This window comes from Protomyctophum bolini (genome assembly GCF_963924005.1).
Source record: "Protomyctophum bolini genome assembly, chromosome: 6".
NCBI classification, from domain to species: domain Eukaryota; kingdom Metazoa; phylum Chordata; class Actinopteri; order Myctophiformes; family Myctophidae; genus Protomyctophum; species Protomyctophum bolini.
Window position 1 is genome coordinate 28529989 of NC_137867.1, and position 23544 is coordinate 28553532.

At 41.7% G+C, this 23544-nt stretch overlaps 2 protein-coding genes across 2 annotated transcripts; one reads left to right on the forward strand and one right to left on the reverse strand.

Annotated features, from left to right (window-relative positions):
- Positions 1-743: 743 nt before the first annotated feature.
- Positions 744-5321, forward strand: ch25hl3 (cholesterol 25-hydroxylase like 3). Its single transcript, XM_080766169.1, has 2 exons — positions 744-1459; positions 2374-5321. Exons 1-2 carry the CDS (start codon positions 1017-1019, stop codon positions 2729-2731), a joined length of 801 nt encoding a protein of 266 aa, XP_080622295.1. The 5' UTR covers positions 744-1016; the 3' UTR covers positions 2732-5321.
- Positions 5322-11904: 6583 nt separating this feature from the next.
- On the reverse strand, positions 11905-14408 carry bmp10 (bone morphogenetic protein 10; the record flags this gene model as incomplete). Its single annotated transcript, XM_080765376.1, has 2 exons — positions 11905-13691; positions 14000-14408. 2 exons carry the CDS (start codon positions 14406-14408, stop codon positions 12610-12612), a joined length of 1491 nt encoding a protein of 496 aa, XP_080621502.1. The 3' UTR covers positions 11905-12609.
- Between the last annotated feature and the right edge of the window lie 9136 nt (positions 14409-23544).

Consider the following 23544-nt stretch of genomic DNA (forward strand, 5'->3'; position numbering starts at 1 on the left):
AGAGAGGGGGGGGCTTCACGGGTGAATTTACTGCACGACCACAGTAAAGTGTTACAACTTACAATTACTATAGTCTGCAGGTACACGTACATATTACTATTAATACAAATTAAAACGAAATATAGCTGCAAGAAGAAGTAGAAGAAGAATCCACTTATTTATATTCAATAATAGTTAAAAAAAAAACCCATAATAATCCTACAAAATATAATATTATTATTATTGATTTATTTGATACATAAGATGCACATCCTTGTCTGAGAGAGAGAGAGAGAGAGAGAGAGAGAGAGAGAGAGAGAGCGCAAAAGAAAGAGAGAAGAGAGGAAGAGAGGGGCGGGGGGGGCAAGCCTCAGGACAGCGCCACGAGGGCTGTAAATGCACACTGTTGCGCAGGGGAATGAAAATCTAACTGAGGCGTGACCGTTTGTCGCGGGGACAGCGGGGGGAAGTCCAAGCCAGCCCGGGCGTGCTACGCTGTGAAGGCGACAGCGGGAGGCGGTAGCTAGCGGGGAAATGTTAGCTGGGTTATAGTTCGCACATCCGTAAACAAACACAATAAAAAGCGTCCTAATTCCGCGCCGATGGACTAAACGATGAGTGTGTGTATATCCGCGTCCCAACAATCGCATTGAAAAATCTTAGCTTGACCAGGAACCCTACGGGTCAGCCCGGTTCGGTTCGGATTGGGCTGACCCAGGGGGTTCCGAGAGGGGCTAGGAAACTGCATGAACAGTAACACACGAGACAGACACACCCCTAGAAACACACCCACTCACTTGCAACGATCGAGACCTTTTTTTGTAGGCTACTATCTATATAGACTATGTATATGAACGAGAATGTAAAAAAATGGACTGCGTGGTCACAGTGGCAATGGTATCTAAAATATGTGAGGAAAGTAGGCCTACGCGCAGATGGGACAAAGTTAATGGTGCCAACTGCCAACTGGCAACGGCCAGCTATTGGTGAACGAAAGAAGAAAGAAGACAGCGATACCGCTACCGGAGTCCGGGACTATGAATCAAGCATGTGAACGATATGGAACAGTGCAGATGGAAGGACTCGTCCTTCAAGCACTATGGAACCGTATACGAGGACATGACAAGATCCTCTCCTCACCTTTATTTCCCGCTGTCGGCGCTTTCCTCACACACATTCTCCTCTGCGCTCCCTTTTTCGTGCTTGATAGCCTGGGATGCGTCTGCCAGCGGATACGTTTATGTAGAATTTCTGATAACAGAAACTCACCGCATATCATGAGGCGATGGTTAGACTGCTTTAGGAGGATACTTTTTAATTACCTAAAGGCTGTTCTCCCCATCACCGCTCTTTTTCAAAGCACCCGGAGTCCCAAATTGCCGGACCTGGCACCGTCCTGTTGGCAGCTGTTTGTGGAAGTCTTCGCTTGCCTTCTTTTATTTGACACGCTTTTCTATTTCTGGCATTATTCCATGCACAGGTGAGGATGCTCAGGGCAGGCATAGAACTACCAAGTTCTCTGTAACTGTTGTGTTTAATTAATTTCAATTAGGGTAGAAAGTGGGCCATTTAGTGTGGCTATTGTGCTGTGTATACTATTAAAGTCACTTTGGATAATGAACTAAATTAATGCCTGCACTACAATATAGACTAGAATAGTGCTCTCTCCTCTCTTTTGGAGGAACTCATATCTCCGCAAGGATGGATGGGCCTAGCCAGGGCAGCAGGGCTGTGTAAACTTAAGTCTGGGTTTCTGCTAGCCATGATTCATGACTCTGATCGTATTCATCACTGTCATGATAATCATCATGGCAGTCATGTTTCAGGGCTAGGTTTCTGCCATCTGTGCGCAAAGGACATTGGCGGATAGCATGCTGCATTTCTATGGCATACAGTGCAATTTTACGCACTTTGGTGTTTCATGTTTCTGCAGCAAACAGTGACATTTGTAGCATTTGTGGTGCCCTCTATGTAGGAGTGTTACTTGGCACTGTGTTGTTTCGAATTATATCATAATCTTAACATTTACTGCCTCAAGGCCTGGCGGAGATAGCAACATAGTAGCCAATACTGCCCTACAAAGCCAAAGTGCATGCAGTAACTCAGTCTTTGGACACCAACTTATTTGTGTATCCCAAAGCTCAAAATAGCCTTCGTGATTTTGGGGATGAACAATTACCTCAAGAACAGATACAGTGATATATCTCGTTTGGCTGACCAGATGAAACACTTTTAAACCCCTTTATCAGTGATTTTCGTAGTTTTGCACTTTGGCTTTATAGGGCATTATAGATTGACTGCATTTTACACATCTAATAATGTGCAATCACTCTTACTTTACAAGATGCAAAGATGTAAATGTTAAAAACAAAATGGATTTCTGTCCATCACCAGGATTCAGTGGCTGTACCAGAACATCCACCAAGTGCACCATCACAACCAAATACCATTCGCACTTGCAGCGCAAGATGCCAGCTCTGCTGAGCTTCTATCCCTGCTGTTGTTGGCCCTGAGCAGCGCCTGGGTGGTCGGCAGCCACCCACTTAGTGAGGTGCTATTCCACCTCATCAACAGTTGGCTAGCAGTGGAGGACCACTGTGGATACGACCTGCCCTGGAGCCTGCACAGACTGTTGCCCTGCCTGGGAGGTGCCCCCTACCACCAGGCCCACCACCGCCTTTACAGGGGAAACTACGCCCCCTACTTCACACACTGGGATCATGTCTTTGGCACACATATTGAAGGCGGGTGACAGCGCCACAGAATCTTTTGAAAACACTTATTCTTCATTTGGAACAATGTTCCACATTGTCTGAGCACCACAGTGCACCACAGTATGTGCATTTCAGGGATTGATGATTTAACATAGTTGTTTTTGTACAGGCTACTGTTACTAATCAATTCAGAATTTCTAATTGTTAACTCTCTTTTGTCTAGGGCAAAGAATGATAACATAATCAAAGGAGGACAACAGCTTTTGCATAAATAAGGACATTTATTAACAATCAGAATTATATTTACAGAAATTAATTGAATTTGAAAAGGCACAAACGTTAGGCTAACTAACAGAAAACAAACTAAATAAAGATAAAGACTAAATAGATAAAATAAAGGAAGATTCCCAAAGGATCTTTTAACTTGTTTAATTCAAACATTCACTGGTTGGGGTTGGAAGTTGTTTGTTTGCGAGAAGGAGGAATCGAGCGTCCGCTTCACAAAGTGCTGTTGTTTCGCTGAAGGCAGTCCGTTTCAGACTGATCCTTATAGTGACGAGTTGCGGCCTGCCGACCCGTTGTTTCCATGGTTACGGGGGTATTGGCCAATTCACGGGGTGATGGGGCTGATCCCACGAGCCTGGCCCTGCCATTAATCTTGTGCTGTCGTCCACTTCACTAAATCCTGTGTGTTACACTATCTCACATTTACTTCATCAGCTCCAGCGCGGCGGTAATTAATGATTTCTCGCGCCCTTCTCTTCCCTTCCCTTCCCCAGCTCAGCTCACCATGTGTCCTGCTGCTAATCACACTCCGAGAGGAGAGGAAGGAGAGAGGGTGGAAGAGAGGAAAAAGGGAGAGAAGAGAGAGAGAGAGAGAGAGAGAGAGAGAGAGAGAGAGAGAGCGGGAGGGAGGGAGAGGAGATCAAACCAAGAGGACAAGCTGCCAGGCTCTTTTAACTTGTTTAATTCAAACATTCACTGGTTGGGGTTGGAAGTTGTTTGTTTGCGAGAAGGAGGAATCGAGCGTCCGCTTCACAAAGTGCTGTTGTTTCGCTGAAGGCAGTCCGTTTCAGACTGATCCTTATAGTGACGAGTTGCGGCCTGCCGACCCGTTGTTTCCATGGTTACGGGGGTATTGGCCAATTCACGGGGTGATGGGGCTGATCCCACATGTGGATTAATCCAGTGGTTCTCAACCTGTGGGTCTCAGATGACAGTGAAGTGACTATTTTAGGACCTTTTAATACCTATGAAGTCTATGGATTGATTGCATAGGGCCTAAATGGAAACAAGATCGCAAGGACTCTTTTGAACTGAGTGTTTGACTGTACTGTGTTGCTCTTTTTACATTAATGTTCAATAAACTATTCAATCAATCAAACCTGAAAAAAAGAATGAAAAAAAAGACCACTACGGCATCAAAAGTAAACAACATACTATAAAAACTGGACAAGTGCATGGCCAAATTGTCAAATAATCTAAGAAAGATGTCAAGATTTGTGATGAGCTTGTAGATCTGCTATTTTCATAATGTGGAACCGAGTCAAACCAAAGTTAATGCCTCAACTCCTATACATTCCAAGTCAGGGTAGGGGGTCCCAGTATGAAAAGGTTGAATACCACTGGACTAGTCGACTGTCACTCCCCCGTGCCGAACATGAATGACTACTACTACAGTTGACCTACTCAACAGGCAATCAAGCATATACACCCGTTTAATAGAGAAAGGAAAAAGAAGGGGGTTCCCGCCCAGAATGGGTTAAGTGTTGTATGTTGTGCCCATGTGTCATAAGTTCATGTATTGTCCATGTCTTTTTCTGCTTAATAAAAAATATTGAAACACAAGCATATACCCCCAACTCAAAGACAATAATACAATAGCTTGTATTATTAGTTTGTATGCCTGACAGGTCAACTGCCACCATGATAGGTTCCAGGGTCACTGAATCACCTCTCCACCAACAGCAAGGTCACAGCAAAAGGAGAGGAATAGCTTACTAAATATCCAACACAAAATTATAATGAAATAAACAAATAGAACAACAAGTAACTTAATACCAGTAAGTGTGTGTCTGTCCCGCTGTTACTGTATATGTGGACCTGGCCCCTTTTGTGCCCATATATGGAGCTGAGTGATTGTGTTGATGCAACACACTCCATATTTGGACGTATAGCGGGACAGACAGACAGACAGACAGACACACACACAGACATGATCTGCTAGGTCTCATAGTAAGTGCTCAGTGCGTTCGCAATAATACAAAAGTAATACGGCTGACCATAACAAACACTCCGGATAAAGATGGATGAAAAACTATCACTTATTAAAGCAGTATTTCACTTTAAAACACAATTTGTGTGCAGTGCATTTATTTATTTTAAATTGATTGTATTTTTTCATTTCATTTTTCATATTCAATAAGTAAGTAAATATGAAATATCTAGTGAAAGTGAATTACCCCTTTAAGTTAGGTACAGATAATACAGTACTGCTATAAAGGCTTAGGCTATATATGCTTGTATCCAAAATTAAATTTGCCCATCTGGTGCTGTTCCCCTGACCCTCCATTGTGTTGGCTGCTGTTTAGGACAAATATCTGAATGGGCGTGTTACATGTGTGTGCATGGAGTGGAGATTGTGTCAGTGTGTGTGGGTTGGTGTCAGTGTGTGTGGGACTGGGTTGGTGTCAGTGTTGTGTTATGCATGTGTGTGACTGAGTAGTGATAACGGTGGGATGTTGTGTGAGTGTTCACGTTCATGGTTGGAGAAAACTACTTAAAGGGGCATTCCACTCATTTTCCACATTTTACTATGTCATTAATATACCTTAAGAGCAATATGAAAAACATCATTAACATGGTGAAACACATCTTGGTCATCAAGATGTGTTTCACCATGTTAATGATTTTTTATTTAATTTGGGGGAATAAAATAGAAAATAGATAAATAGAAGGTGTTTGTTTGTTTTGAATAAGTATATGGGTGTCTGTTGTTGTCTAGTAGGAACCTTTGTGACAGGTACTGTGTGACACAGAAACCTGTTAATGGTTGCACCAGCACCTCTGTTCACATTTTAGTTGAGCTGGAGAGCACGTTGCAAACTCATTTAATAAACTATTGCCCGAACAGAACACCTGTTGGATAAATTCATGGAGAAAAGGGGGGCACTTTCTCCCAAATATAGGTAAGACATTAATAGTACATACTGCTGCCACCGTGCATAGTGGCAGCATTGCCGCCGTTCAATGCTGCCTACTTGCCTGGGGTCTCCTGCTTTGCTCATAGCCTAATGATTCATTTGGGATTTTTCAATAAAACCAAATGCAAACCAGATGTTTTTCCATTAACTAATTCACTCCCTTGTGCAGGAAATATTGGCTGTACTCTTCTCTGAAGCTCCCCTTAGAAAAGGCTTTGGGCGTTATGCCAAAATCTAGTTATTGTCAACACAGCCTTGGTTGTAAATGTTGTGTGCGTAACTATTAACGTTCCTTAAACTTTCTAGTCTTTTATCTAAATGGTCTGTCTCCACAAAACAAGCCTTTCAATGGATTACAGATGGTGATGAAAAAACATGTCCAGGCATTTACTGTATACACAAACCACAGCACAATGTCCTTGGCACATGAAAAGCATTGTGCAACAACATCCAGTGCAACTTTGCAATGGTGGGAAAAGTACCTGAAAGCCACACAGAAATAACAAAAGTGAAAGTAGTCATCCATTCGTTTTAGTTTTCATTTCAGTTTTGGGTTTGATTTCGGTTTAGTTTTAGTTGCTTTAGCCTACTAGTGGAGTGGTTCTCAACCAGTGGTCCTTGAGGGAGTTCCAGTTGGTCCCCAGCAAAATTATGGAGTTTGTAACCAAATGGACCCTTATAGAGCTTTAACTCTTGAGAGTGTAAAATGAAACCAAATGGACCCATATTTTACACTCTAAAGAGTTAAATGATTGTTAAACATCTGCATTGTAATTTACATGAAGTCTACACAATTAGAGAATGTTAGAAAAATGTGCCTGTTATCTCTCCTAATGGTAACACAACACAGCATGGAATTGTGGATACAATCTCATCGGTCTGTGGCTCAAATGCTGAATAAATAATATACCTCGTTGTGAAAAGGGTTGAAAACCACTCATTGCATATTAGTTTTTTGGGTATTATGAAGAAAGCCTTGATTCATAGAAGATGAATGAAAGGATATATGACATGCAGGTATACAAAACATGTTATTTATTATTAAAGGTTCCAGCAAAGCCATTTTAATATTGTAAAGTGTACAATTACCGAGCTCTGCTGTGGTGTGGATTGAGCAATATATGAATGGCTCATGGTGGGCAATATTAATGGTTCATGGTGTAATAATTCACAACATGAGCCATTCATACTGCTCAATCCACAGCAGAGCTTGGTAATTACCACATGGAGCTGCATAATCAAAAGCAAAACATTAGTCTGCATTAATACTAGCCAAAAGTAAGTTGTGGAAAAAAGGTGTCAACCTGAACCTCATTTAACAAGGCAAGATGTTCATTTCTATTTTATTAGTTTAATCCTCCATGTGGGGCTGTTTGGACTTCACATTTCATACATGTGGTGACAGTGACACTCACCTGGTCTGAAAATTCCATGGAAACCAGAAGGATCTGTAATACTTGTATATTGCATTGCTGCCACCTTGTGGAAATATTCTGTTACTGTTCATTGTGGTCCTTGGCTAGTTTCAGTTTCACAGTTTATAGACAGTGTTCATGGGGGAATGCTTTTGCTTTTGATTACCCCCTCTGGCCATTAATTTCTATCACCAGTGGTGATATGTTGTATCCCTGCTTCTGGTCAGACTCAATTAAATACTCATATGTTTGATATTTGTGTTTATAATATCACAATTGAATTAAAAATGTATGTTATGTTATCAAATGAACCCTAGTCCCCACATTTTTCTACATTTTTCAATATCATTATTAGTAATAAATAAAGGTTTATTTTTTATCATTTCACCTTTATTTTACCAGAAATAGTCCCATTGAGTTTAACAACATAAATAAAAAAACAGAACAGATTATTGACGTTCAATGCCAGGACATGTGCAGACTGCAGACAGTTGTCAAGTAGTCCTTTATGTGCATGCATGGACAAGAACAGACAACTAGAGATAATATTAATGGAATAGAAATATGAATTAACATTAATAAGCAGCTCATAGCAGCTTACAATTATTGTACAAATACAAACCTCTATGTGTGCCAGATAATGATATGCATCATTTCAAAGTGCAGATCAAACTACTCGGACACCAAATTACAATATTGGGACATCAAAAAGATACATAGAAAATGAAATCTTGAATCAGATAACAAATACATACTATTAAGTCAGAATAAATACAAAGTACATGATTTGACCTCACTTCTCAGTGCTCAATATAAATAATTTATGTTCATACATTTAGTTTATGCACATTGTTTTATAATAAATAGGTGCCTTCACTTACATGTCTGTAAGTGCAGACTCTGCACTTCTATTTTACTTGTGTTCTTTTCTCCAAAAATAGCAGATCTACAAGCTCACAACACATCATGATGCAACATCCGTGAGCTTATAGATCGTAAATACAACAAATGAGGTTTCAGCGTTATGTTGGCTCAGCACAGCAACGTAGTTGTGATGACATTTAGCAAATTGACGTCGAGGACCACTTGAACGTTTCCTGGAAAGTGAGTGAGTTGCAGGGGAAAGGAGGGACGGGAGATGAGGGAGCATGCTGGGTGGAGGTGTTGCCAAAAGATGGGTTGATAAACATGTGACCCAAAACGGAAACAATCAGGCCCTATTAGAGACTCCACGTCCAATTAGCAAGAAGTGCAACTTAGGATAATACACACTGAATCACACGTTTACAATGACCCACAGGCCACTCAAATTGAATTTGTTGCCAGAAGATTTAGGTTTTAAACTTATTTGAGGTTGTTTGCATGGCAATTGTGCAGTGTATTAATTTGTTGATGGCCTAAGTTGATGTAGAATTTTTCACAACCTATTCAAATAAGCAACATTTCTAGATTAAAATGGTTATACTATGCAGTCATATTACGCATTTGTCCACTGGGATTTTGGACCACATACTCAATCAAGATAAAAATGGAAAAGAAACAACAGCTCATTCTGCAATAAGCCAACAATCATAATCATCCCATTTCAACATTTCTCTTACACTCTTGCCATTCAGTGACAAATGACAATCGCCAGATTGATAGGCTTTTGGCGGGGTTCTATAAATATTCAATTAGCAAGTTTCACATACTGTTGGCTTGTTGTCAATAATTGGCTGAGGTTCTTGCCCTGTGGACTGCAGCCATTTTTAGATGGCCTCTAACATAAGACGTCAGTCACTGACTGACTTGTTTGCATTCGCAAGAGAGATCTTTACACTTGCCAGTAGTGTTGATGCCAACAAATTGCATGTGAATAATCATGTTCATTGGGCATGGGAGGTCTAAACTGAAATGAGACATAATGTTCACTCACTGCATGTATATATATAGTGTGTTGCCATCTTATCATAAAAATATAGTTTGTACTGGAAGTTCACAGCTCATATTTACGGTAATAACTGCTTGTAAAACAGTAGTAATTTTGTGATTGTAATATAAAGATCACATCATGGTATATGGAAAAATAAAAATAAGGAAAAATATAAGACAAAAATTAATACAACCTGATTTCTTTTCTATTGAGATGTTCCCAACAATATTATTATTATTATTGCATACCATGAAAGGCAATGTTTTCATGCAATTTGTGTTACATGTTCTCCTTATCATAAGATTTAAGCTAGCAGCATAATTAGCCTCTGTGCCTGCCCGTGGCATGCAGTTTGTTGGGAGAGCAACGCTCACTCCCTGTCTGTGCCCCTCCTCCATGTGTGGATAAGGGTGACACAAGGCCTCTCAACATGCAGGCATTTTGTACCAGCAACCAAATCACATAAATGTTCTGTGACTGCCACACAGAGGACATAGGAAAAATGGTTTGCTCATAATGACATTCCCAAAATATGGACACCAGATTGAAAGTGGTTACTTAAAATATTGTTGTAGGGTATAGAATTTGCCTTTGTACTTAGAAAATGAGTGCATATAAGTAATATTATACAAGTATAGTAAATTAAAAGATAATTCATAACGTTTTTTAAATTGTTGTATACAGTATATTGCAAAACGAGTGGCAAAAAGTTTAATGTTGTTTAATGCAATCAGATAGGACTTTTCTGTTTGGCTGTCAAGGCCAGAAAGTAGTTTTTGCCACTCAGTAGGCGTCCCGCATAACTTCCAGGTATAATGATGATGTCGCACGCATACCCTCTATTATAATAATAATAATAATAATAATAATAATAATCGGTGTGCCGAGATAATCATCTCGGCACACCGTTTGGAAACCACTGCTCATATGTGCCCTGGCTTGTATGTGTCTTGCTCACGCGGAACTGAACGTGCTCAAACAGCGAAGTACTAGTATTAAAAAAGATAAATGTGTTGCCACATACACAGGTTCACCTATTTTGACTTAAGTCTAGATTTTTCAAGATAATTTTGTAACATTCTACGCAATTGATCCTGGTTGCTAAATGTTCATAATTGGGTTAAGAATAAAATGCCTGGAATATTCCAATACTATGTATGTGTACTTAGTTATAATAAAGTGTATGTGGCATTTATGCATCCGGCATAATCCGAAAATGTCAGTATCCTGAATATTAAGGCTGTATCGGTAAACATGTTCTATGTTAAGCCATAGTGGACACATTTTTCAAATACAATTCTAAAATATTACAATGAAACGGGTCAAAGTAAACTAAACACTTGTCTGAACACAATCTTGTCTTCATCATTTATTTACATCTTCAGCTGTGTGTTGGTACATGAAAAGATTACTGTTGCCAGTTGGGTTAGAGGCAAACAAGAAATCCTTTGAAGGGCACAAAGGCCAGATTTCTGTTTAGGGTTTGTGTTCACAAAAAGGGTTTTTGTTGCAATCCTCAGTATCTGCAAGCTGTCAGTATGAGCAGAAGGCCATCCATTGCGTTCATTAGTGTGGTACTAAATCCGTTTCCCATGGGTCTTTGTTTGTGTGTCATGTGTGAACTGTGAACTATGACCCATCAGTTGATATTGTATTGTCAGACTGAATGATCTGAATGTTAGTTATGCATTTTAAAATTGGTACTCTTCAAAACTATTTGTAAATACATTTTCAGTGTATCGTGAGGAGTGCTATGTGTAGGAAAGTAATTTCTTGATTCTTGTCAACTACGGACACTTTTAGGTTCAATTGTATCAATATGTACTGTAATTTTCAAGCTGACAAAATTTGTATAAATCAGATTGACATTTCACTTTAGATGTATACAAAACAAAACCACAGTATTAAAATCATCCTGAGATGAGATGACATATTTAATAGTGTTGTCAAAGTGTACTGTATGTAGTTTCTCAAAACATTGGGATCAATGAGAATTCTTTGGGAAACTCCTTTTCTACAGATATCCCCAAAGTGAGCAAACATTTTCGATACAATACATAAGCTATCAAATATTACATATTCATCTACTCTTTGTTGTAAAAATCAATAAATTAGTCAAATAAATATTATTTCATTTAACTTGAGCAGCAGAGGTAAGTATCAAAAACATTATGACAAAATAACATATTTGATTCTTATTTGAGAATCCAAAACGGGGTACTAGACATTGCGGCCCCATGTCCTGAACACGATAAAAGTTGAAAGAGTTCATCTCTTACACATAAGTGAGGGGTGACGGAGCCAAGGTGTTGTAGATATGTTTGTGGAGAACAATGTGGTGCTAGGTCAGAGTTGAGCCTATATAGATTCTCAGTGTCCTAGGAATTTGGACATCCCCCCACTCACCCTTGTCCTTCTCCCCTATCCCACAGCAACTACCAAACAGCTTGGAAAGGAGTCCGGTCCTTCAACCTTGAGTGGCAGCAAACATGTTTCCCAACCCCAACACCTTGTTATCACTGTGGCTAGAAGAGGAGTGGAAGAGAGCGGCTGGCATGGCATCTGATCAGGGCTGAAGTGGGAAGGAGGGTTAGGAGAGATAATTCCTACCATATTCTCCGACCCCTGCCAGGAACGATGTAAGTATCAGAAAGGAGGACAGAAAGCTGGGGGAAGGCCCACAGAGCTAGGGTTTGGTCAGGTTGCTGTTGAGTCAGGGAGGTCGTTTTCCTGAGCCAGGCTGCACGAGGTGCTGATTAGTGTTTGTATCCAGTGGGAGGCCAGATATAAGTAGAGAGCATGACAGATGTCAGAATAACAGTGTCAAAATAGAGGACGGGCACCGGCGACAAGGGTGGGCTGCAACTTACCCAACAGTTCCCAGTTTAAACCTGCAGGCTGCACAACGTACACTGTACCACAGTGTATGTCTGAGAACTTTAGGCGGGATTCCTCTTGTGTCTTTATAGTTTGTGGTTCCAAAGACAAGCCTGGATATCACAATTATACAACATGTCATTTTCATCAGGTTCTCCATTTTCTGAATGATGAGAACTGATATCGTCGAAATGAACTGTAAAAGGAAAAATAAATCTTTTTTTTGCCTTGAAATACAACATGTATGTATGTACTGTACTCATTCATTTAGAGCTTACATAGATTCACAATTGGCAAAATATGTACTCCTGTCTCTTTCAGTAACCCCTAGGGACCCCAAAACTGTCCCTCCTTTGTCTCTGCTGAAATGCGTCTCAAGGTCACAGATGAAGGTTCATCCGCACACAGCTTATTGTTAGGAAATTGTGTCCTGGTCATTTTGAGTCCTTTCCTTTAGTAGTAAGACTTAATTAACAGTCCATCTCTCCAGCAGTGTGGGGTCTCCGTCACTATCGGCAACCACACTCTGCCACCACCATGCCTTCGAATTTATACTTGTAGGTGACCACTCCTGTGTCATCCAGGTAGAGGAGAGAGATAGGGTCTAGCTTTGTCGGCACGCAGCATGCCCGTGCTGCCTTTTGAGGGCTGTTTATGTTAACCAAGGTCTGAACGATGGCGTGCTTTGTGGGCGTCACATGCTTGGTCAGTGGGTAGGTGCAAATGCCACTGCACTCGAAGGCATCGTAGCCAGTTGGAGCAAGGATCCAACTGTCCCACCCAATGTCTTTAAACTCCACGAAGAGGGACTGCTTCTTGCAGTGGTTGCCCTTGGCATTGCGACGGATGCGAGACGCAGTGTCGTAGATCAGGTTTGAGCGCATCTGGAGGAGGGCCTCTTCATCCGGCTCCTCAACTCCTTCAAGCTCCTCTTCATCCCTCCCCAGTTCACTCCAGAGCTCGTTCAGACCACGGCTATCCGAAGTCTCGCGGTCAATCATTTCATTCAGTTCACGCTTGTCATCACGGTGATCGCCACTCTGGTCATCGGAGAAGACGATCAGCAAGGGTTTATGCTTCTCCTCTGGACTCATGTCAATTTCCATGTCCCCTTTGGGCGACCCTCCTCCATTATCCATCACCTGTCCCTCTGTACCTGTATCAGGACTTGTAACTAGGCTAGCGATGTGCACCTCCAGTCTATGGGTGGTGCCATACTCTGATTTGCGCCAGCGCTGAACTGCAGCTGTGAGGTCAAAGGCTTGCCAGCCATTGTCAGTTCCATAGACCTGACGTGAAGCTAACTCCACCAATTCTACCCTCTCCCCTCCTTCTCCTCTATCCCCTTTTCTCAGCCCATCTCCTCTCTCGGTGCTTTCTTCTTCAGTCATGTTGTTATCACCAGTGTGTGACTCCAGCTCGTAGATGGTGACTTTGCGGTCAACGCCAGCATAGAGGTTTCGGTCAGTCTGTACCAGGGTGTATAGACGGAGCTCGGCTGCTGTAATCCGCTCATGGTGGGGGACAGACACATTGAAAAGGAGTGGGTGGCGCCTAACTCCCCCCTCCCCTACACCGCTAGGAGATGAGTCTGGGGACGAGAAGAAACAGTGGAAGTTCAGTGGAGTTCTGTATTATTTTGTATGTGCAGTCTTAGTTTATTATATGTATACAAAATTAAACATAACTAAAGGAGCCCCTAGACAGGGCTTAGCTTTTAAGCTATTTAACATTTTACTTGACCATTTAATTATCTTAAGTTACCACTGGAAATATAAGGTTATAATAACTAATTGTAATTACATTTTATTTGTGTTTTCTGAATCCTCAATAATTAATGACAATAAATGTGATCCGTGCATACATTTCTAATAACAGCAGAGGCCTGAGTTGGAGTACCTTCATTTTTGAAGCTTCGAACAATGTTTGCGGTGGGCATGGCCGTGCGGTCGTTGGCAAAGCGGTTGTACAGCTCCATCATGTACTCTGGGGGCTCCACACGGGTGCTCCCCACTTGTATGTGAGGGGGGCCCAGACCAGACAAATTGAAAGTCTGAAGAAACTGCTCCTTTAGGCTCTGCAGCAGACTCTGCAAGTCCATTTCATTGCCCTGCTCCAACAAAGAGGGGTCAATCACCCCTCCATGCCCATCGCCCAGTCCCGGGGCTGGGCGATGCCTCTGGAGAGTGTGAGAGATTGGGTTGCCCTGCACAAAAAGTGGCCCCTGGGCGAATAGGAAGGTAAAAAGCAAGAACAATGTCTTGGTGATTAAGATATCTCCTAGTATAGTGACACAAATGCTCGCCATGGAAAAAACAACCTGTCTTTTCTATTGTGTCCACTGGGGCTGTCTTAAAAACAACCAATATCACAGTAGTGCACAATGACTCTGATCTCTGACCCCTTTATCCAATGATGAGCTTGGCTGATCAGTTCATTTCAGTCCATCTCCTGTCCGAAAGGTCCACCAGCTTTGTTGTTCACTGGTGGCAGCTCAGTGGTGGCGTCGACCCTTGGATCTGTGCAGTGGAAGTAACATGTGTTCCTCTCAAACGGTGCAACCTCTTTGTGGCGATAAAGTGTTCTCATCCCAGGTCTCACAAGCCTTTATCCTCTATGCACACCTTTTGATGTGTTCTCCCAAAGAGCCTGAGTTCCTGTCCAGATGAGGTTGTGTCCACCAGCAGTCATCTCTGTTACGTCCTCTTCTCTTTCTGTTTTTATGTTCTCTGCTCTCCCTTTCTACCCGACCGGCCCTCTCTCTCTCTGTCCCCTTATCTATGATATGGTAGGCTGCTCAATGCTTGTCCTTGCGTGTATCTGAGTTTGTGTAGCGGACAACGTGCGCGTGTCTCCACTATGTGTGTGTGGGTGCATGCATGTGCACAAGTGTGTGCTCTTATCTCACCACTTCCTTAATGAAGATGTTGTAAACACTTTCCTTAAGCCTCTTCCTTGTGGAAGCACTATTTTGTTTGGGTGGGTGCTCCAGGCTTGATATTCCTCATTTGTTTATTTGTGTTGTAAATGGTGGAGCTCAGGAACTGTGCTCTGAGCTGTCATAAGCTCCATTGGCTATTTATTTTTTGACAAATACGGCACGCTAAGGGCCTATAGATATTGTCGACTGAACAGGATATGTTTATTTCACTTTCGTTGTTCAAATGAAATTGAAATGTAATTAGGTGTGAAGGAAAATTACACCAGGGGATAAAATGAAGTCGTGCAACAAGCATGTATAGGAGAACTTGCTTACCAACAATATTTAGAACGCAAGACAGTTTTGTTTGGAACTGTGGGATGGAAGGATCCAGGGAAAATCCTAGAAATAGATGTTTATGCTGTACTGTATACAGTTCAGTTATATGTAAAACACTTTCTAATCTTGTTTTGTTACGTGCTTGGCCTAGCATTGCTGCTTTGTTAGCTTGAACCGATTACGTGATAAGGTGTATTATATTGTAACATAAATAGATATGAATAAATAAAGTTATTATATCATTATTACATGCATTATTGTAGATCTATAGATTAATCTGGTGGCAGACACTGGATGTGTTGCTTCTTTAAATTTACAAAATCTATCCTGTAAAATCGTTGCAGCATATATTTATACCATCTTTGTTGCCTGCATAGCAACAAAACAACATTCCCTCAAGCCCTTTGGTACCCTCTTATGGCTCTCTGTCTAACGTAAGACCATAAGTGCACTTCCTCTTTTGGGTGGTAGTCACACACAAACGTCAGAATGTCAGATATGGGTTATCTAAGCTCATTATGAATAATCTTATGATAAAGGCACCACAGGCTCATCTTGGATTGTGGTCAAGAGCCCCCTGTGGCAGGTTTCATGGCCTGGGTTGTATTTTAAACATTATTTCTGTTTGACCAATGGGGGATGATCAACTGATCACATCATAAGTACCCTTTTGAGAATTCTGTTGCTCATTTTAATGTGGATCATATGATATTAAAATGCATTTGATAAAATAATGTGACATAGGCCTAACTGTATTTTAACCTATTCAGAACGGGAACCCCTCGTCTCTTGGGGTTTTTACCTTTCAAGACAGGAACCCCTTTTGGGATAGTTATTGCTATGCACAGTATATAGCAACATAAATGTTTTGTAAGTTTTTCTGAAAACTTAGGTAAGGATTTAGAAGGCATTTTTGGAATCAGCCTCAGGTCTAAATGCGTTAAATCATCCTAAAAACACTTGAGGAAAAATACAAAATAGTGTTGTCCAGATACCCAGGATGGAGTTTTAGAGAAACACAGAAGTTGTCTGGAAGCATTCCTCTTTGATTAGGGTGACGGCACTGTGTCAAAGGTGACCCTAGAACCTTGGTGAATCACACTGTTGGACTTCTATGGCTACTATTGCAAATAGCAATAGTAGATTAGTAGTAGGTTATTTCCGGCAGTTTTGATGTTGAGAGGAGAAAGGAAGTCCTGAAGCGACAGAAGGATGTAATGGATCTGAGAGTTGGAGGGAGATTATTCCAACAAAATGACTTGCGTCCAACTTCTTTAAAGGTTTTAGGGGCAACAAAGTAGGCATATTGCTGATGTCCAAGTGGATATCATGATGTACATGTACGCTAAATACTACAGTGATGAGTCCCATATGGACACCTCAAGACAAACCTGCATAAGAAGTTACAGTATTTACAGTATGAGTGTCTTAGGTGTTCTGGTACAAACACAAACACAACATAAGCGTAATCTATTATAGGAAGTAACACTTGATTGATTTTGATACACTGTATTTAGGAGGCCTTTAATAGAAGATGATTGCTGCGTATGACTGTGCATGCCATTTGGATTAGCATTAGATAATAAGGTAAGCTTTCATGTAATTTATAACTAGAATAGGATGCTGCATCATGTATTGTCATGACGCTTGATTTCAAACCGGAACCTAAATTGCTGCTGATGATTTCACAGCAAGACAAGCAAATCAACGCAAGGAGCTAGGGGGGTCAGTCGTGGCAGGAAACATAATTTAAAGGAATTACTCATATTGAAAATTCTTCATGTGAGATTACGACATGATAAGTTATTTTGCCAGCTTTTACTTTCACAATAGAATTACTCATATTAATATTCGTCACAGAGCTTGTCCTATCTTGGTCTTGTATTATGTTATTTTCATGTGTACAGTATATTGGACATAAATTAGTCCTGCCTGGCTGTCCTGCTTGAGTTCTCACCACTCCAGTATGTGACAATAGTATTGCCAATAGAATATATGTTAAAATATGTTAAATATGTTAAAATAATATTTTGACATGACCATCTGACTGGGCAGATCAAACAAGATCCACTCAATATGGACTGTTGCAAATAAGACACGTGGTCTAACATCCCATATGACTGTAATCCCTCGTCACTTAATCCAAAGGTCAAGAAAATAAAGCAGCAGTAATGGGCCAATCAGAGATGACCACAACAAACAGAAATCTGCTTGAATGTGACAACTGCCCATATCTTTTTACTGCAGTGATTGTCCAGCTTGTATATTGGCATGCTACCTAAAGACAAATCTTTCTACACAATAGCCGGCGAATGTAGTGCTTCATTCCAGGGCTTCTGTGTTTGACCTGTAGATACACTTTGAATAGTAAGTGAGTCAGAGAGTTGGGAAGGAATGAGGTCCTCTTCCTCCCCGTCGTTCATTTGCCAGGCTGACAGTTGACAGATGAGCCATTATCTCTCCTGTGTTCCGTTACACAAGCCTGTCTGCCACAAAAGTCTCTGGCATCTTCCTGACAGGCCTCGGAAAGCTTGATAATGACAATGTCCTTGTCTGTCTCACCACCGTGTCACACGCCACAAACACTTTTTTTCTGTCTCTCTGACTTACTCTCTTCAGACAGACAGACAGACAGACAGACAGACAGACAGACAGACAGACAGACAGACAACATGAACATGTTAAGACAATGGTTATTGTGTAAAAATATAGAACTGAAAGGAAAAAAATAATAATTGAGAAGTTATGTAGATTGACTTTAAAATAATGTACAAACTAATTGCTAATGTAAAGGATACATATTGATACAGGATACAGGTCACCGGGATCCACCGTGGACCCGGTCATGGACTGTAAAGGTATCCACGCCCCTCAGAACATACTCGACTTCATGGTATTTTTTTAAATAAATGGGACCATAATTTTACAAAAAGAATATTATGACATGAGAAATGAGACTTTAAACTAGTGACTGGTAGCAGAAAGTATTCATGACCATGTTTATTAAGGTAAGAGGTCCATGTATTTGGGCCCAACTTCACCAGTCTAGGTGAAGTTGGGCCCAAATACATGGACCTCTTACCTTAATAAACATGGACCTCTATGGAGCTATGGGTTTTTTGGGCCCAATTACAGCGCCACATCAGGCCATTATATGAACTTTCAGGAAGTCAGGATTTCCTACTGGCTTTCACCGTTGGCTTCACTGCCCCCCTGGTCCACACACACCTGCTGAAAACAGACTGACACAAGCTCCTTGCCTCCTTATGTTTGGTAGCAAAATGATTGAAATAAACAACTTCTAATGTACTTTACACTGTGTGACAGTTTTAAAGAGTTAATTCATCTTCAAATCATAACAAACTGCTTGGTCGTTTTGTTCTTATTCTGCAGGTGAGTTAGCTACCTATACTAAGCATTAACGTGTGTGTGTGTGTGTGTGTGTGTGTGTGTGTGTGTGTGTGTGTGTGTGTGTGTGTGTGTGTGTGTGTGTGTGTGTGTGTGTGTGTGTGTGTGTGTGCGTGCGTGCGTGCGTGTGCACGTGCCTGTGTGTGTGAGAGAGGGAGGGTGAAATTAACAAACAAAGGTGCTTGAAGTGCTGTCTGCATGGGTCCGAGTCGTCCGACTCCTATATACATTTATAGAATAAATGACCAAACACACAATGTTTTGTTTGGGGTGTCACGGCACCAAATCCTTGTATGAAACTTCATTATTAACTGTTTACCAAAGATGATGGTTTAATTGAAAGTGATATTGAACCAAGTGTTACAACCTGAATTGCACACACTAGATTTCTATCTCAATTTATTTCATGGCATATCCTAGTCCAGGCATGTCTAAAGTCAGCTTCCTTCCTAAAATATATAACTTATCTGAACTAACATTACGTCTGTACATACGTCATATACGTATATACTAGGCTGTGTACTGTATGTTGTGACAGGATATAATATACTGTACTGCAATACCACTAGGCTGTATATGTTGTAACCAGAAGGATGCAGTATTCGTGTACATTTGTCTGCTGTTGCTAGTGAGCTGTGACAGGGACCAGGATACAGTGTATATGGTATGTGGCTCTTGGTCAGCTCACTTTTTTTGAGGGGCACTAGCCCCTCCTATGTCCAGCTTTCCGGTTTTGTGTAAAGTAACACAAACATTGAAGACAGAAGTGAAGACAGTGGTCCGGGCGGCTAGTGTACCGGTCCGGGCACCTAGTAAAATAATTGCATCCTGTCTACCACAAGCCTTCAAGGTCAGGTGTAGAAGGGAGTTGCCGGGTTGTCCGGTCCTTCTGCAGCGCTTCCCATGGGAGTGTTTCCCTGAGATATGGCCTCATGTATGATGATAAGAGTGCCCCTCACTTCACACGGGTGTGATGTTTGAGGGGCACTAGCCCCTCCTATATACAGCTTTTGTCCCCACACGTCTCAATATTTGCCATTGACAATGAAAGGAGAAATTAGGTCAAATGTCCGCCAAATATGACATAAACTTGTACGATAACAAGACCGCTCCTCACTTCACACGGGTGTGATTTTTTTCTTTCTCCCTTACTTATACATATACGCTTATGGTGTCTCTCCCAACCTGCTCCACAGGTACACAAGGGTGATGACCCCAGACCCCCAAGCTCAGCTTCTTCTCAGCCCTGAGTCCATTCTCCTGGTTGGTGCCATTGATACTGTGAGTACTGACCAGCTAGACAGATGTTTGGATGGATGGAGATGACTAGAGATGCCGCAAAAACGGATCAAGGTAGGAACTGTTTTTTTGCTTCTTTGCTGCTGCTGCTTGTGTTGTATGCTGTGTGTATACTAGTGTGATTCAAGCTGGTACCATTAGTCATTTTGGGACCCAATGACTGGGTGGCAATGAAACAGTAACTGTTTCTGGCTCTGGAATTTAATGCTGTGAATCTACAGTTTGTTGCGAACGCAGTGAGCACTTACTATGAGACCTAGGCACCTAGCAGATCATGTCTGTCTGTCTGTCTGTTTGTGTGTGTGTGTCCTTTGTGCCCATATATGGAGCTGAGTGATTTGTTTGTCATTGATGCAACACACTCCATATTTGGACGTATAGCTGCTTTGGGGACTCCTTATATGGTTATGGCTGAGTCATGGTGAATTGTTATTGCAATTTACGACCCGCGTTTGCACGTCTTACTCGTATGTTGTGTCTGCTGTTGAATAGTATGTGTATGTGGCTCTTGATCACTTCAATTCACATACTACTGTATGAGTGAATTTGCTATTTCCTTTTTGTTGAAGACTGATAAACAGTAGGTTATGTGTGTTGTGTTGTGGTTCGTTGTGAGTTGTTGTGACAGGCTGTACAGTGTATAGCAAAGAATGTCACCATTGTAGGCCTATTCTCTCTCTCTCTCTCTCTCTCTCTCTCTCTCTCTCTCTCTTGACATTCCAACTGATCCAATAAAGGCCTGATGGAAATCTCCAGTTTAGTTAGCTTTGTGTGACTGATGCGGTGAAGTGAAAAAAAACAAAAACAAACAGCAATAAGGCGGGACCAAGCAGGAAGGCAATAAGAACAATATGCACAATAACTAGCAATAGAAACATGGAAGAACATGTAATTGTGGTTTTAATTGTAGGGGGCAGGGTTCTTGAAGACACAAACTTGTGGTCCAAGGCAAGAGCTCTACCTACTGAGCTATGCAGACAAAATCAGTTGGCTCATTTTAAACGGCAAAATCATTCAGTGTTTTTGATGACAATTATGTGTCCTGGTTTTGGCATGTCCTTTTCCATTACAGTGTGTTCGCTGTTCATGTTTTCACGTACAAACTCTTCCACTGGGATTTCAGACAATGTTCCATAGATTGTGTGTAGAACGTTCCACGCAAATTGCTCAAAAATCCAGGCTGAAAATCCGGTATAAACATGATGGATCAACATATGGAATGTCAGAACAGGTTCTGACATCTATATCCATATATGAAGATCTAAGGGTTTGAGGTTTGAGGTCAGATTTGTTGGCCAATATTGATGACATCAGGGATCTCCATATACAGTATGGGCTTAACTGCGACAGCAGGTCGCATTTACCATGACATCAGGGTCTCCACATCTCCATCCCTGATGATGTCACGAGAGCTGACGGGAAATGCACGATTCCATAGTTAACTGCATGCGACCTTTGGTCGCAATCACCCCTATTCAACCAACTATAATGAGTAAAATATATTATTTTTGCAATGGAATGCAGTTGTTCAGTCTATGGACTTTGAGGATATTACAGTTTGTTTAGAGCACTTTAGAGAGCACTTTAGAGCCAGCCAAGTCTATGGACGTTAATGTTTGTTTAGTGCACTACATTTCGTATATAAGCACAATATTGTTGCTGCATTGAATACTGGCTTGTAGCTGCATCCAAAAGTGTTGCTATACCCTCAAGCAGATGTTCTTTCCAGACAGTGGCTCCGGTGTGGGGAATGGGGATGGCTGATTTATCAGTGCAACGATTAGCTCGATGCACAATAGGTATGCAGTCACACCTATTACAGTTAGTTGACTCAGGTGTGTTGCAAACATGACCATACAATTTGTAACAGAAAATGGGCACTAGCCCCTCCTATGCCCAGCTTTGTGTGTTTGTCTGTACCCCATAGTGATGATTTGATTAGCTGAGCATGGAATGTGAGGATAAAAAATGAGGACAGAAAAGCGAGGACGCCAAAAGTGATTGGCCGGAATGTGATGATGTATGATGATCCAGCTCAGTGGCCTTGTGGTTAGAGTGTCCGCCCTGAAACTGGGAGGTCGAACCTGGGAGGTCGGGGTTCGATCCCCGGCCGGGTCATACCAAAGACTGTAAAAACGGGACCCAGTGCCTCCCTGCTTGACACTCAGCATCAAAGGGTTGGATTGGGGGTCAAATCTACTAATCAAATGATTCCCGAGCACGGCGCACGCTGCAGCTCACTGCTCCTTGGCTGCAGCTCACCGCTCCTTGGCTGCAGCTCACCGCTCCTTGGCTGCGGCTCACCGCTCCTTGGCTGCGGCTCACCGCTCCTTGGCTGCAGCTCACCGCTCCTTGGCTGCAGCTCACCGCTCCTTGGCTGCAGCTCACCGCTCCTTGGCTGCGGCTCACCGCTCCTTGGCTGCGGCTCACCGCTCCTTGGCTGCGGCTCACCGCTCCTTGGCTGCAGCTCACCGCTCCTTGGCTGCAGCTCACCGCTCCTTGGCTGCAGCTCACCGCTCCTTGGCTGCAGCTCACCGCTCCTTGGCTGCGGCTCACCGCTCCAAGAGATGGCTCAAATGCGGAGAACAAATTTCACTTCAGTAACGTGTGTGACAAATCGTATGACTTTGACTTTGATGTATGATGATAAGAGCGCCCCTCACTTGACTTCACGTGAGTGTGATTCTTTTACAGGATGGCAGAGGGATTACCCTGAAGTCCATAAATATTTCTAAAATATCCAATCCATAAGTATCATTTTCAAACTGGTGTTAGATTTGTTTGCTAATGCATCACTCCTTTTGTAAGTGGAAGCATAACATAATAAAAATATGGAACAAAATAAAATGTTGACATCAAACTGACCAAAAAAAGGACAAAACCCTTGGCAAAACCCTTGCAGTTTGGACATAGCAACATACAGTACATTCATTTCTGCGATTGTACTAAAGATGTGTATCAGTATCAGCTAGAGCTTAATACAGTATTTGGTGTTGGTAACACTTACTTTATCTAAGTCAGTACAGGAGTACAGTGGACATATGTATCACTGAGCTGTGTAATTGTACTGTATCTGTGTTCTCTAAATAAAGTTTAGGATGGCTGATATGACTACACCTACATTGTTTGTTTTCCTATTGATTGAAGTTATTGCCTAAAAGTGACAATAACCTCTCCATTCATTTTCCTAAAACAAGGTCCATTCTCATCATCATGCAGAAATTTTGGTACACATTTTCAAAGTAGTTAATAATTTCCCTAGAAATATCGCTAAAGTAGAATGACGGTATCCTCCTAATCAGTCCTCACAACGCGTTTTAACACCATAACAAATCTACATTCCTAGTTCTGCCACAGTCCTTGACTTTGTTTAAAGATCTCAAGACGAGAAGGTTCAACATTTGTCCTCTGTGTTCTCATGCACTCTTGAAGCCCATAAGTTAGAGCAGTATCTCACATAATCATGAATGAAACATCC

Excerpts from the sequence above, each read along its gene's own strand:
- ch25hl3 (XM_080766169.1), top strand. The coding sequence starts at position 1,017 with ATGAATCAAGCATGTGAACGATATGGAACAGTGCAGATGGAAGGACTC. Across the intron at positions 1,460-2,373 it reads TGGCATTATTCCATGCACAG|GATTCAGTGGCTGTACCAGA; the intron begins GTGAGGATGCTC and ends GTCCATCACCAG.